This window comes from Carettochelys insculpta, chromosome 9, assembly GCF_033958435.1.
Source record: "Carettochelys insculpta isolate YL-2023 chromosome 9, ASM3395843v1, whole genome shotgun sequence".
In the NCBI taxonomy this organism is placed as follows: Eukaryota; Metazoa; Chordata; order Testudines; family Carettochelyidae; genus Carettochelys; species Carettochelys insculpta.
The window spans coordinates 36,916,773-36,931,695 of NC_134145.1; the positions used below are offsets into that span (position 1 = coordinate 36,916,773).

At 39.7% G+C, this 14,923-nt stretch overlaps 1 protein-coding gene across 4 annotated transcripts in view; it reads right to left on the bottom strand.

Moving 5' to 3' along the window:
- Window positions 1-14,923, bottom strand: part of DPYD (dihydropyrimidine dehydrogenase) — a 725,075-nt gene that overhangs the window by 414,474 nt on the left and 295,678 nt on the right. The window contains exon 9 of one of the 4 annotated variants that reach the window (XM_075003000.1): window positions 7,084-7,164. The exons of the other annotated variants lie outside the window; for them this stretch is intronic. Within the exon in view, the coding sequence (XP_074859101.1) occupies window positions 7,121-7,164 (44 nt within the window). The 3' untranslated portion in view covers window positions 7,084-7,120. Of the gene's footprint in view, window positions 1-7,083; window positions 7,165-14,923 lie in introns of those variants that run through there. 4 annotated transcript variants of the gene reach the window in all.

Here is a 14,923-nt window from a genome sequence, read left to right on the forward strand (position 1 = left end):
GAAAAGACTTTCATTTACAGTGAAAACTCAGGCTATGTCTACACAACAGCCTAAACTCGAAATAGGCTATTGGGGCATTTGATGCTCTCTAAACAACTCCAAATGTTAAAATAAAGCACTATTTCAAATCATCCCTTAATCTTCCTGCAAAAAGGACCATAGGAATGCCAAAATAGCATGCCTGTTATTTTGTAAAAATATTTCAAAATAATGGGCATGTGTCAAAAACACTAAATAGCTATTTTGAGATACCAAGATATCCTGAAATAGCTCTGCCATGTATATATAGTCTAAGGGTCCAATCTTTCAGTGCTCTAAATATAGAAAGACTCCTATACCTATGGGTAGCCCATTAGGTAAATTTTCAGCAAACCAGAGGTGAAATCATGGCTCCATGGAATTCCATGCCTTCAGTGAAGACATGATTTCATACGATAAAAGTAACAAAATTTTTGTTAATCAGACATCCCAGAAAAAAAATCTGTTTTAAGACATTTTAGATGATTTTTCTGGATTTTTTAAAGGCAGAGGCTTACAATAATCAGGTGTTTTCACGTGATGCCAACTTCAACCTAAACTATAAAGCAAGGGTTCTCAAACGTACTTGATCATGCCCCACTTCTTTTGTCTGTAGTCACTGAAGACTTCCCCTACAACAAGCAGAATTACCTCTGCCCAGCTCTGAAGGCAGAGTGGAGAGCAGCGGCTGCTGCGTCTGAGGGCAGTGCCATGCAAGCAGCAATGCAGAAGTTAGATTTGGAATGTGAAAAGTGGTATTTGTCAATATCACTTTTCATAGCGGATTTCACACTCTATTGCCACTCTGACCCCCGTGCTGCTAAAGCTACCTCAGGATTCACAGCTGGAGCCCTCCCACAACCTCCTGGAGAGGGATTTGGGAAATGAGTTGATCCTGGGCAGTGAGGTTCCAGCTGTCCCCCTTATCCCACCCTCCCACCTCTGGGACGTGCATGTCCCTTCTGATTGAGCCCCAAACACTCTTGGATGACAGCTGGAACTCTTAAAAAAAAGAGAAGAAACTCAACTCAACCCTAGCTGGGGAGGTCCCGCCCCTGTTTTGAAAAGTGTTGCTTTAGAGAAATCCCTACTTAGCACAATGCATCCATTAGGATCTTTTCTAGACACCTGCAGAATGTATGCGTTAAATCCGACATTTAACCCCCTTGCAAAGAAAGTTTTCCAGTTAAGGTCCTAAACCTCCATATTTACACAAAACTCCCACTGCCATCAATAGGTGAGAAGTTGTTGACTAGTGAAATAAGGCTAAGGTGGTCTTAAAATACCTTTGCACCCTAGTGATTTTTGGCTCCTCCAGGGGTTGGATTAACCCTGTGCTTAATTTAGACAACACTACCTCCCTTCTGATCTTGTGAGAGACTTAACTGGGCCCTGGGCAATGGGAGGATGGCTCTGCTCTGGGCCACCCTGGAATGCTAGGCCTCTTCCTAGCCTCAGGTTAGGGGCTAGCCTCTCCAGTCAGCCCTGAGGTCCGCACACTACATGGAGTTCTAGCAGCAGTGTGAAGAGCCTGGAGCTGCCATCTCTGCTGCCACCACAGTAGTGGCCCAGAGCTGTGGGCTCTTCTAAATCACTGGGCCCTGGGGCATCTGCTTCCTTTGCCTCTACCACCTTCCTACCCCAGCACACCTCACCCACACGCCATATGGCTGTAGAACGAATCCTCAAAAGTCAGCATGTGACTGTCTTCCTCAGTTTCTGCACTGGGGAATTCTATGCCTCCTTTAATAGCACCTCTGCTCAGCATAAAGGGCCTAATGTGAAGAGGAGAATCTCACCCAATGGCGATATTACATGATTATAGGACTGAGTCCTAATTTGGTATGTTGAAACTCTTCGGCTGTGTCAATACTAGCAAGTTCCTTCAAAAGACTTTTTGAAAGAAGGGGGCTCTTTTGAAAGATCCCTCACAGCGTCTACCAGCAAAAAGCATTCTTTTCAAAGGGAATTGAAAGAATGTGGTGCTGCTTTCAAAGTCACACATCTGTTCCTGTTTCAGGAAGAGCACTCCCTTTCAAAAGCTGCTTTCCAAAGAAACCATGTAGATGCTCCACAGGCCCTTTTTTTCTAGAGAGCAGTCCTAATGGGGCCTGATTTTTCTATCCCCAGCCTGTTCTTTCAAAAGAGCGGGACTGTATAAACACACTCTTTCGAAAGAGAAGATCACTCTTTTGATCCTCTTTTTTGTGCACGGACACACTCTTTTGAAAGAAGTTCTTTTGGACGAGATCTTCCAGAAGAGCTTTTTTCGAAAGATCCCTGTAGTGTACACATAGCTTTAGAAAGAAAGGTAATTTAGAACTTGCTATCATAATGCTCCATGTTTGGGATTTGCCCTAAATATGTCTTGATAGCTCCTCCAGGACAATTTTATGTATTTTCCCTTAGTAACTAAGTTAAAACACATCTCTGAGCCATTCCAACTGATGGCAGGGTGGCCTAATGGCTAGGCCCCCTTGCCAGGGTCAAGGGGCCTGGGGTGTGGGTCTTCAGCCCACAATGTAGAGGCTGAAGTATAAGTTTGGGGTGTGACCCCAAGAATCTAGTTTCCCCTCCAGCAGGAGAGGGGATCCTGGGGGGGTGCTCCCCCTTTGTGCCTGGGGGAGGGTTCGGAGGCTTCACACTCCGGCGGCCAATTTGGTGGCAGCTCTGGCTCCAGCCCTGCTTGCCTCACAGCCAGCTCCTGCTTCTTGACTTGTCAGGCCTGAACTGGGCTAGCTTCCCCCCTTTTATGCTCCTCCAGGCCCGACACTGGCTGCAGGTGAACCTGGCTGGGGCTGATGGGACAAACAGGCTCTGTTTAATTCCTGCCCTGCCTGGCCTTCCTCTCACACCCTTCCAACATCTCACTCAAAAGTCTCAAATAACATGAAACGTACACAATAGCTGCTTTGACTCTAACAGATGACCAAATGTGAAAAACTTTTGCAAGAAACTCTGCTTTGCTTTCTCAAATTTTTTTTTGAGAGTAAGATAATCTTCTCTCAGAGGTTTAGTTTTTTTTTTTCCTCACCAAAAATTATATATGCTTTTGGCCATGACCACAATGTAAATCCTCTGCTTCCTAATAACGGTACAAAACAGTCATGCTTGAGTCACTTGTACATCCGAATTACGGATGGAATTGTGGTGATTTTCAATGCACAAGTGCTAAATGATGTACTACTTAGAATTTTTATATATTTATTTTACAGATTGTATGTTCTTCATCCACAAAACCCCCAAGTTACTGAAGAAAAAGGAATATACACACTGAATTATTGAGACATGATGTGTGACAAAGGCTAACAATGTCCTTCCCAAAATAATGAAAGGTACATCAGTTCCAGTACTTCTAAACTGTGGGAATATATTTTAAAATACACACCACATATAAATAAACAGCCATCTGTCATCAGTATATTCACAGATAAAACAATAAATTATTTCTAAGAAACCACAATTGCACATTAATAATCAATTATGTTGTTTTTTCTTACGTGAGTGAGACATGAGTGAACAAAAAAGCAACTTTTTTACTGCATTTGAAAACAAATACAACATTTATTATCAAAGTTACTTAGAAAATCAGAGGCTTTTCGTAACTAATAAGCTTCAGCACAATTACAAAACAGCAATAAAGACTAATCTACTGAATCTTGTTCACCCTTACATATCACTGATTTCCTTCTTTGAAACTCTAATTATCAAAGACGATTAATTAAGGGGAATTTTGAACAATTGCCACACTGAACTGTCGACACCTATTTTCACTTTCCTTAAGGGTCCATGTTTAAAAGGCTGCATTTCTAGAATAAATCTATTGTATAAAATCATTGTATATAAAGAAATGAGAAGTATGTGCAAAAATTTGAACAGAGAAAATGGAATTATTTATCAAGTAAACTTTATACATTATGAAGAACAGAAATGAATAAATAGGATTTCCTGAAAAAGAAAAAAATTGACAAAGACAGAAGACTTGGAAAATATTTGAATACTTGAGAAGAATGTCAAAACAAAAAGCAGTCAAGTAGCACTTTAAAGACTAGCAAAATAGTTTATTAGGTGAGCTTTCGTGGGACAGACCCACTTCTTCAGACCATAGCCAGACCAGAACAGACTCAATATTTAAGACACAGAGAACCAAAAACAGTAAGCAAGGAGGACAAATCAGAAAAAGATAATCAAGGTGAGCAAATCAGAGAGTGGAGGGGTGGGGGGGAAGATCAAGAATTAGATTGAGTCAAGTATGCAGACGAGCCCCTATAGTGACTCAGAAAGTTTCCATCACGATTTAAACCATGTGTTAATGTTCCGAATTTGAATATAAAAGTGTTAATGATTACTTGAGCACTTTGATTATTCAGTGTGCTTATTTGTGTTTAATAATCTTTTCCAGTGTTTTTACAAATAACATTTAGAATACACCTTTGATTTGTAGATCTAAGACCATGTGGACACTAACAGCACAGCCTTTATTCAGAAAGTGTTGGCACCACTCTGTATGCTGACCCATGGTTACTATACAAAAATCAGCCAAGTCACCCCAATTCTCACTTGCAAAATGCCAGTTATTCCAGGAATGGATCACTGATCAGCAAAAGAAAATTATGCTAAATTATAAGATGGGTTTGTAATGTGGTATCATATGCATGGAGAATAATCAAAATAATTTTATTTATGAGGGGTGGTAAACTCAGTACGAACTTGGTAGGTTAATGTAGCACTCTGCTATACCACCTATGGCCAGAGAAATATTTGTTTGTGCATGTTACATTTTCTCTTTAAGAATATATCATGCAGTATCTTCCCATTTATACATAATTTTAAAATTTGAAATATAATAGTTTAATACACCTATTTACCAAATCATGTTACCACAATACTTTTTTTAAAACACATATCAAAAAACCCAACATTGGCAGAGTCAGTCAATCATGGTAAAATGTAAAGAAAAATGTTAAAGTAAAATCTAACATGACTAAGTGACAACTGACTCAGAGGCTTGGCTAGTCTCTGTTAAATCAAAGTGACAGCTAGAACAGCAAAAATATTTACATAGTTTAATAAGAACATTTACCACATTGTTTTCATACTGGAATGTTTCTTCGCATGTATTTGTTGCCCATCTCATTAAAACTATAATATATTGTTGATACACTATGCCCTGGCTACAATAGCATGCGCTTCCCTTACTGTTTTGTTGATGTTTTTAAAACTGTTACATGATATCAACACTGAAAAAAGTACCTCATCTGAAGATTAGACCTTCTAATTGACTTATGCCTAAACCAGGAAGCAGGAATTTCCTCTGGTGTACAAAACATGCCATAAGCAGGAGAAGGCATAAGGCTGTGTCTACACTTGCACTTCCTTGATAAAACTTTTATCATTCCTGGCTGCTTAAGTCCTGTCCCCCCATGAATGACAAGCTTCTGCTATGTGTAAATGCTGTGTATTCACAAGAGCATGTGTGCAAGTTGCTTTGTTCACAGGAGCAATATCCTGCCAACAAAGTGAAACCTGCTCCTAGAGGGTGAATATATATTGTTGGCATGGCCAACAAAAAATTCACATGTGCTGACTTTTAGAGACAGAACTGGCTGTATTGACACAGTCTGGTTGCTAAGAACTGCGTAGTTTAGGCATTCGCTAAGTCCATGCATGCTATGCTTTGGCCATCTGAGGCCAATAATTGACAGAGGCTGTTCCAGGTTATATAAAAGGCCCAAACTGTCCCTGCTTTGCATTTCCAAGGATCAGAAGATTCCCCTCCTCCTGCAAAGGAATTTATTAGACCGGGTCAGGCAGAACAGAAAACTTAGTAAGAAAACTCATCAAAGTTCACCTGAGAAGCTTCTCTTTGGGAAAGCACCTTGGGGATCCATGGAGTTCACTAAGGCTATGTCTACTCTAGGCAAAGTAAGTCGACCACAGATATGCAATTCTAGCTGCAGCATTGCATGGCTAGAATTGACCTATCTATGGTCAGCTTACTTAGCCATCCCTACTGAACAAAGTTGACAGGAGAGTTTCTCCCATCAACCTCACTTACCCCTTGTGTCTCATGAGGAGTATGGGCTCTATTGCAACTCCTGAGAGGTCAATTTTGCACATCCCTAGGACATGTGAAATTGAACCCCAGAAGATCTACCCTCAGCTAGTGTAGATGTAGCCTGAGATGAAGTCTCTAAACTGTCTGAATCTTAAGAGTTTGAAGCAAAGCAGATGTCCTACAGAGATAGCTAGAGCTGCACACAATTCTACTGGTGCCCCTTAACCTAGCCCTGGATACATGCACCTTAGGAGTTCTTGGTGCTTCAAATGATACAACTAAGCAAGGCAAAAAGACAGCCAAAATACGTTTCCTATAGCAATTCCTAAAAGTCCTTGGACATGTCTATGAAAAGATTGAGTTTTGTCTAACCTGTCATTTCAGACCAAGTAGTGGCTACTCCCTTATTGAGTGGGCAGTGAAAGGAATCTGAAGTCTGAATGATTACACTTATAAATTTATACAGGGAGACTTCTTGGAACGTTATTCATTAACATGAAAAAGACCTGCCATTTTCTCACCAATAATTGGCACTAAATGTCAAATAAGATTTTGGTTCATTTCCCTTTTTTGTACAGTCAAAAAATATGTCCAAGAAACCTAGGTTTCTAACTAGCCTCGGGGGAAAGCAAAATGAAGGGGTGGAAAGAATAGGCATTGCTGCATCCACTGTTTAAGTTTTGTATTGTGTCAGTCCTCATATGGCATAAGGTGGCACAACATTTCAAAACCTATGTGGCTGCATTAAACATATCCTAGTCCTAGGTTAAATGTAGTACTTGCAATAAGTAAGGAAATCTCCGAAAACGTCAAGGGAGTTACAACAAAATGTATCAGAGTTGCATTTTGTCCACTCTATGCATGTTTACTAATTCTGTATTTGAATCTTATCAGGGATTTTAAACTTGACAATATAAATAATGCATATTTTATTTAAAAATGGTATATAGCTCCACAAACCATGGGGAACAAACATTTGGAAGCATCACAAAAGCAAACACACACGTCTTCGCTGTAGGACAGATGATCACAGCTAAACTTGGTTCAATAATGGACACAAAGCATGCTTCTCCACGTGCACAGTAGAGCTTTAAAAAAAGTCACAAGCACATGATTACCTTACATCTAACACTTCCACATTACTCAACATTTCTCTTTATGTAATTTTTTTCAAATACAAAAATATTTTAATACAATTACATGACTAAATTCTAAACAATGGTTAAAATGTATAAAATAAAATGAATTTTTTAATATTGCTCTCAAGACAGGAGAGAGTCATGGTGGGTGAGGTAATATCTTTTATTGGATGAACTTCTGTCACCTACCTTGCCCCTATGAATTTTCTAAGGTATTCATAGATTTAACTGCCTCAAACAATATGAGCCAAATGTAAATACAAAATCGATTTTCACATTGCATTTAAATGGGCATGTTCTTTCAGAAAGCAGTCCAGCATCTTAGAAACAGATAGGAGAGAATTTTGTGAAACATCTGCAATAGAGATTGTTATGCTAAGTAGTTTCTTGGTAAGAAAGATAAGTAAATAAGAGCATGAAAATCTGTGTAATTTGCAAGTGAATAGGTTAAGGATGCCCAAGGGCAGATTTTTAGTATTTTCTGGAAGTGTCTTAAGATTATTAATAATATATAAGCTGGTGTGTGCATCTGAGCCCCAAAAGCTTCCACTAACATCAAGATGAACAGTGCAGAATCAGAAGAGCAGATTACAATGAATGCCATTATCAGAAAGAAAAAAAAAGTCCTTGAAAATAAAAATTCCTCTTTTGTTATGAAAAGGGACCAAAAGTGCTGTTCTCTACAAACAAACTCAGGTTGCAATGAAAAGGAAATGCAAGCAACCAATATGAATGGAGATTTGTACAGAGCTCCTCTTCTGATTCAACTTTACTTCCTTTGTTTTAAAGAAATTTCTAAAAATGTTTTGTTTCAAGAATTGTACAAAGACAGAATATCAGCTACTTTAAAGGTACAGTTTATTGTACTAGAACTGATTTATGGTCAGTTTTGACTACAGAAACACAAGCATAAGACTGTAATGCCTTTCACATCATGGTAGTGAACATAAAAATTAACTTGCTATAGAAAGAATTTGATAACGAACAATGACTTCAATCATACTAAGGTAAAATTCCACTCAGTTCCTCAGGACCACACTAGGGTTCAGTGAATTCCTTAAGTGTTAGCATGGGGACGAGTGGTACATATAGATTCGTTTGACCTTCTGTATTGGTCCTTCTAGATTATGTACATAGTTTTATGAAAAGGAATTCCTGCAGATTTTTTTTGACACAGCCCATGATGGAAAGACTGCTTTAAATTCGGCCCACTGATGGCAGGTGCAAAGGGGCAGTTACCTCCAGGCCCCTTTGAAATGCCACAACAGCACTGCTCCAGCTGCATGTGGCTGTGAGAAACTGCGAGGGGAATCAAGCGCTGCAATCTGGGTGGCACTGAAGGCTCACTGCCCTTGGCCCTGCCTCTTTCACTCATGGTCCTGCCCCTTCAGGCCCATCTTGTTCTGGGGCTCATGGTGGCTGTCAGCACAGCTGCTTTAATTTTGAACAGTATTTAACAGATAAATAATTCCGCTTCCGTGCAGACTCTATGGACATGCCAACAGTCAGTGTGTTTTTAGCTGCCCTCTGACAGCAAGGTAGTACAGGATGAACTTCTCTAGCCTAGCATTTTCTGGTCCAGCAAAATCTATAGTCCAGCATGATTTTAGTTAGCCAGATGTCTACTTACCATTGGTGTGGCCAAGTTTCCCACAGTCCCAGAAAATGTACTTATAGCCATGAGTCCTGGTTCTCAGTGTTCTGTGCTGTTATTTAGCTCTGATTTACCCCTAAATATCTTCTAAAAGTCTTGTAAGCAGTCAAAGTGTTGGTAATGCTGCTGGACAATATTGATCTCCCATGGTGTGGCAAATTCTCTGGTTCAGAATCAGTCAGTGCTTGAGGGTGCCATATTAGAAAGGTTCAACCTGCCTTATATTCTCCATCCCCATCCAGGCTATGTCTGAATCTTGCCATTGCTTCTTTGCCAACACTCCTCTCTGTTTAGGCCTCTCATTTATGACTTCATGCCCAATCTTTATTTTTTCAAAAGCAGCAGCATCTCTGGCCTTCCTGAAGCTGTCCCAACCTTTCCATGACTAAAATGATCTTCCTGGACTTTCATCCCTCATTGGCTCCTCATTCTGCATCCCACAACATTGAAATTCCAAGCCTGATTCTCTATAGCTCTACAACTTGTGTTGTTATCTGCACACTGCATAGGGGGAAAAATGCCTTTTCATGCCTTGCATGTTTCAGGCATTCTTTATTTACCTAGTCTTGCCTCACAGTTGATTGCCCCATGCCCATTCTGTTGTGTCAGAAGTGGGCCAGCCATAATACAAAACTGATCTGCTATTCCCCCAAGAATCTCTTTTCTATTTTACCTCTAATATGCAGAGTTGTGCTGATCCATGGGATGACGGCAACGTAAGTTTGCATAAATGATTTCAAGTTAACTTATTTAGAACTTGGTGCTGTCCAAATGGCACCAAAGTTCAAAATAAGCAGCCATTTTGAAGTTTCCTCCACCTCTATCATGGCAAGTGCTAGCGGAAATGGAATAACGCACTTGAAATTGCTACATTATTTTGACCTTGGCAAGTAGCTTCAGAGTGGCTATTTCGGGATACATTTGTGCTCTGAAATGGCACCAATAATCTAGACATAGCCTTACTGTCTCATGTCCGAAATTTAAACTAAGTTCTTCAGGGACAAAGTCTGTCTTCTGTGAATATTTTGGGTGCAATAAAATAACACCATGTAACAGCAAAATAAAGACACAGAAACAAAAACAAACATTGGAAACCTTTCTTTAGCCAGCAGAGCCTTGTGACTGGATCCTTCAAGATACACAGTATTATAGTCCTTGAGTTCAGCAAAGCACCTAAGTATGTGCTTAACTTTAAACGTGTGTATCATGCACTTTACTGGATCAGCCTCAGAATGCTCAGTGAGCAGAACACTAAGTGACGATACCAAATAGCAGCATCTATCACTTTTGAAATCCAGGAACCAACGGGAAAACTCTGGAAACAATTTCAAATGAAATCAGCTTCCCCCACTCTTCTCTTTCAAGGTGACACTTTTAGCAGCAAGTGAAGGGAAAAAGAAAAATTGCAAATAGCAAAGGAAAAGGAAAAACAGAATGAAGTGAGACAGGAAACCCATTTTATGTGCTATTTCTTTCCTCCATAAATCTGCGCACTGGCCATGGGCCTATGTACCTCATATGCAGATATCATGTTCTCCACATTTAGTTTATGGATCAGTAGTAAGATGCACAGTTTCCTTCTGTAGCACCAGCAAAATGAACATCTGTTCACTTTTTGCCACATAGGTTTGTATCTGTGTGGGTGGGTGTGAACAGAGCTCTTGATGTGTAATATTCTTCCCATCTGCACACCAGGTGGCACTGCATAGTTAATCAGAAGATAATAACAGGCATGAGGAGATTACTGACTTTTTGGGGATAAGATAGTAAATCAATCTCACAACTTTTAAAAAATGAGGTGCATCAGGGCTTGGATTTTTAATTTCTTTTTGGTGTGTAATTTTGTTTCAATCAATGAGATTATTTGGTGACACCATTGTTTTAATGCTATGTTAATTAACAATGAATGACTGCAATTACTGCAGAGGTTCTGTACATGAGGTATTTGATTTATTCCCTTTGATGTACTGATTTAACCCTTGCAGGTAGGACGTACTATACAGTAGAAAGGGATCTGTCTTAGATTTATTTTGTATGCTCATATAAAATATTAAATGGTGTAACCTCAGTGGAATCTAGAATGGTGTAACAGGTTCTAAGGAATCCAATATCACAATACAGAGGAGAAAAGAGTTATTTTACACAAACCACATGTTAAGTGTTTACAAGTGCAATACAAATATCACACTGTATGTAACACTAACAAAATTAGAGATGGAAAATACCACATTAGATAATGAATTATCTACCCCCTGGCACTACAGGAGGGATCTTTTTGCTACTGCATGTTTTATAGTGTCCTAACCAGTCAAACTGTAAAAACTTCAAGTTCTGGAACTTATATCACTTTCCTTGGCAGACTTAGGATAGGTCTACACAAGACAGGTATTACAAAATAACAGTCATTGTAACAGTCAAATAACTATCCTAGGCCATGTCTACACTAGCCCCAAACTTCGAAATGGCCACGCAAATGGCCATTTCGAAGTTTACTAATGAAGCGCTGAAATGCATATTCCGTGCTTCATTAGCATGCAGGTGGCCGCGGCACTTCGAAATTGACGCATCTCGCCGCCGCGCAGCTCGTCCCAACGGGGCTCCTTTTCGAAAGGACCCCGCCTACTTCGAAGTCCCCTTATTCCCATGAGCTGATAAGGGACGAGACGCACGGTGGCGAGGCGCATCAATTTCGAAGTGCCGCGGCCGCCCGCACGCTAATGAAGCGCTGAATATGCATTTCAGCGCTTCATTAATAAACTTTGAAATGGCCATTTGCGTGGCCATTTCAAAGTTTGGGGCTAGTGTAGACGTAGCCCTAGTGTCTACACAATACAGGTGCTATATCAAAATAATTTCAAAATAGCGGTTGGCTTATTTTAAAATTGGTAAACCTCATTCTACAAGGAATAGCGCCTATTTCAAAATAGTTATTTTGAAACAGGGGCTGTTGAGACAGGGAATAGAGCCTATTTCCAAATAAGCCATAGTGAATCCAATGGCTAAATTTCAAAATGGGCTATATGCTTGTAGATGCCGTATTTCGAAATAGCGAAGTGCTACAGGTTGAACCTCTTTAATCTGGAACTCTCTCATCTGGTAACATCCATAATCCAGTATGATTTTAGTTCGATGGATGACTATTTATCATGGGTATGGCCAAGTTTCCTGTGGTCCCATAAAGTTAGTTTACAGCCACCAGTCCTGTGCTGTTACTTTGCTCTAATTTACCACAAAATGTCTTCTAAGAGCCTAGTAAGCTATGGAAGTGTTGATAATGCTGCTAGACAATATTGACCTCCCATAGTCCAGCCAATTCTCTTGTCTGGCACCAGTCAGTTCCTGAGGGTGCCAGATGAGAGAGGTACAACCTGTATTTTGAAATGTAATTTATGTGTAGCAGTGTTATTTTGAAATAAGCTATTTTGAAATAGCTCTTCTGGAATACTTTATTTTGAAATAAAGCTGCTGTGTAGACACACCCTTAGTTCCTGAAATTTGAGCAACATTTTCATCTGCTCATTTTGATCTCACTGCCCTTAATTTATACTCCTTCTCTTTGGAAGACTTTAAGCAATGTTGTTCTGCCTCAGTATTCATGCACTTTGGATTTTTTTTGGGGGGGGACACGTGCTATAAATATTTTTTGCCAAATCATGCAAAATATACTTAGATGAGTGCACCCTTACTCACTGACATAGTTCATCTGAAGTCAATGTGACTATTCATCTGAGCAAGGGGTCACTCGCATATCAGTAAAGATTGTACAAGTAGGTTCTATGTAGAGACGAATGCCATAATGAAATTTATGGCCTGGCTTATTTTATGTGCTGATGTTTCAAAAATGCCTCTTTTTACAGAAATATTTTCCTATCAACCTAGATGTTGTAGAAATCAAAGCATCCATTAGCTGACAAGTACATACTATTAGCTAAAAAGATACACAAACCAGATTTTTGCTGTTTGCTGAGAGAGCCAACATGTTTGGATGTGGACTGAAAGATATATGAATGTTTGTTCTAGTGCTGATGCTGCCATGGCTACTCTACTATTTTTAGCCCAGTAGCTTGGTTAATGCTAGTGTGGGTGTGTTCACATTAGCTGAAAAATACACCTCCAGATCCCATGTAGATACTCAGGCCTTGTCAGCGTTCCCCTTTTGGACAAGGATTTCAAATGAGGGAGATTGAAAATGCAAATGAAGCACTGATTTACAAATCTCGTATTGCATTTGCATAATCTTGTGCAATCGCATTTCTGGAAGAGACTTTTCTGAAAACAAAAACAGCTTTTCTTTCGGGAAAAATAAACATTTTTGAAAGAGCCTTCATTCCTCATTTTTTCCAGTAATAAGGGTTCTTTCAAAAGCAGTTGTTTTTTTTTTTTTTTTTGCCCCTGAAGGAACCCCATCTACATGACTTTTTGTTTTTGGAAAAGTCTCTTCTGGAAACATGATTGCATGAGATTATGCAAATGAAGCACATAATTTGTAAATCAGTGCTTCATTTGAATTTTCAATATCCCTCATTTGCATTACTCCTCTGAAAGGCAAACGCTGTTTAAATACAGTCTCACAGTCTCTTGTTGAAAGTCTGTGGGACTTAAGCATCTAAGTCACTCTTGAAAATAGAAATAGGGCTCTTTTGAAAATTTTAGCCTAAAGTTATGTCTCAGGGTGGGTCAGACATAAAGAATATATATTCCCGTGAGATAAAACAGGGGAGTGTAAATGTAATTTAGAAACCCTAAACTGTAGGGTAGATGCCAAAGTATGTATCGGAGTAGACTCTGAAAAGTCTGCATAGGCAAGATATGCTTGCACCTTTACTACTTACATGTTTTTAATAGTATTTTACTGTTCAAATATTTATGCCCTTTTCCTACAAATAAATATTTATATACAAAGTAAATGTATTGTAGTCTCTCTTCAAAGGTGACTGTATAATGTTCATTATAAAATACAATATACAATAGTCAGCCTGGGACATAACTATCTCCCACCTCCTCTCTGGTATAATCTATTTTAAAGGTATGTTACCTCTGGATGACCTGACTAACACCAAGACTGGAGGGACATAAATTCAAATATACACACAGGCACATGTAACCCTTCTATTAATGCCAGGTGCCTGCCAGAAGGGCCGGGTTCAGTCCTAGGGGTTTCAAGGATACAACCAACCAGCTCAAGCCCCCACCCAGTGGCCTGGGACAATCTCACCCCACTTGCTGGGTGCCTGTAAGGCAGGTCTCCCCACCTTGCAAGCACAGAGTCTAAGATGGAAACAGCTTATTTAATGACAATAACCTACCCCAAGTTTACAGTGACAGATGCAAAGGAGAGACAAACCCCTTTAACAAGATACCATCCCCATACGCCATAGAACCAGGTCTCTTGCTGGGGCTCTTTGCCCTTCCCCCACACACAGATGGGAATAAGGGAACTTTGAAGTAGCCGGGGTCCTTTCGAGCCACGTCAATTTCAAAGTGCTGCAGCTGCCCGCATGCTAATGAGGCGTTGAATATGTATTTGCATGGCCATTTCGAAGTTTTTGGCTAGTGTAGACACGGCCTTACTGTCCTGTACTAAAGCCTTCAAGAGCTACATATTCCACTTACTTCATATCATGATCTCTCTCATATAAATACCAACTCTCTGCTGACCATGGGCCTCCAGGACACATACACATAGCAGCTATTGATTTGAAATTTTTCCTGTGAGGGCCAAGTTTTCAAACTGATTTGTAAAGTTGGTCACACATATTTAGCCACATCTACACTACTAGCAAGATCTTTCGAAATATTCTTCAAAAGAAGGGGGCTCTTTCAAAAGATTCTGCAGAACGTCTACATGCAGAAAGCATTCTTCCAAAATTAAATCAAAAGATTATAGCACTCCTTCCTACTTTCAGAGGTGCTCTTCCACTCTTGTTTCAGGAAGAGCACCTTCTTTTGAAAGCTTTTTTTCAAAAGAAAACCTGTAGATGATCCATAAACGTGCCCCACTTTAGAAAAAAAAAAAAAAGAGAGAGAGACAGTCCTCATGGTACCTGATTTTTC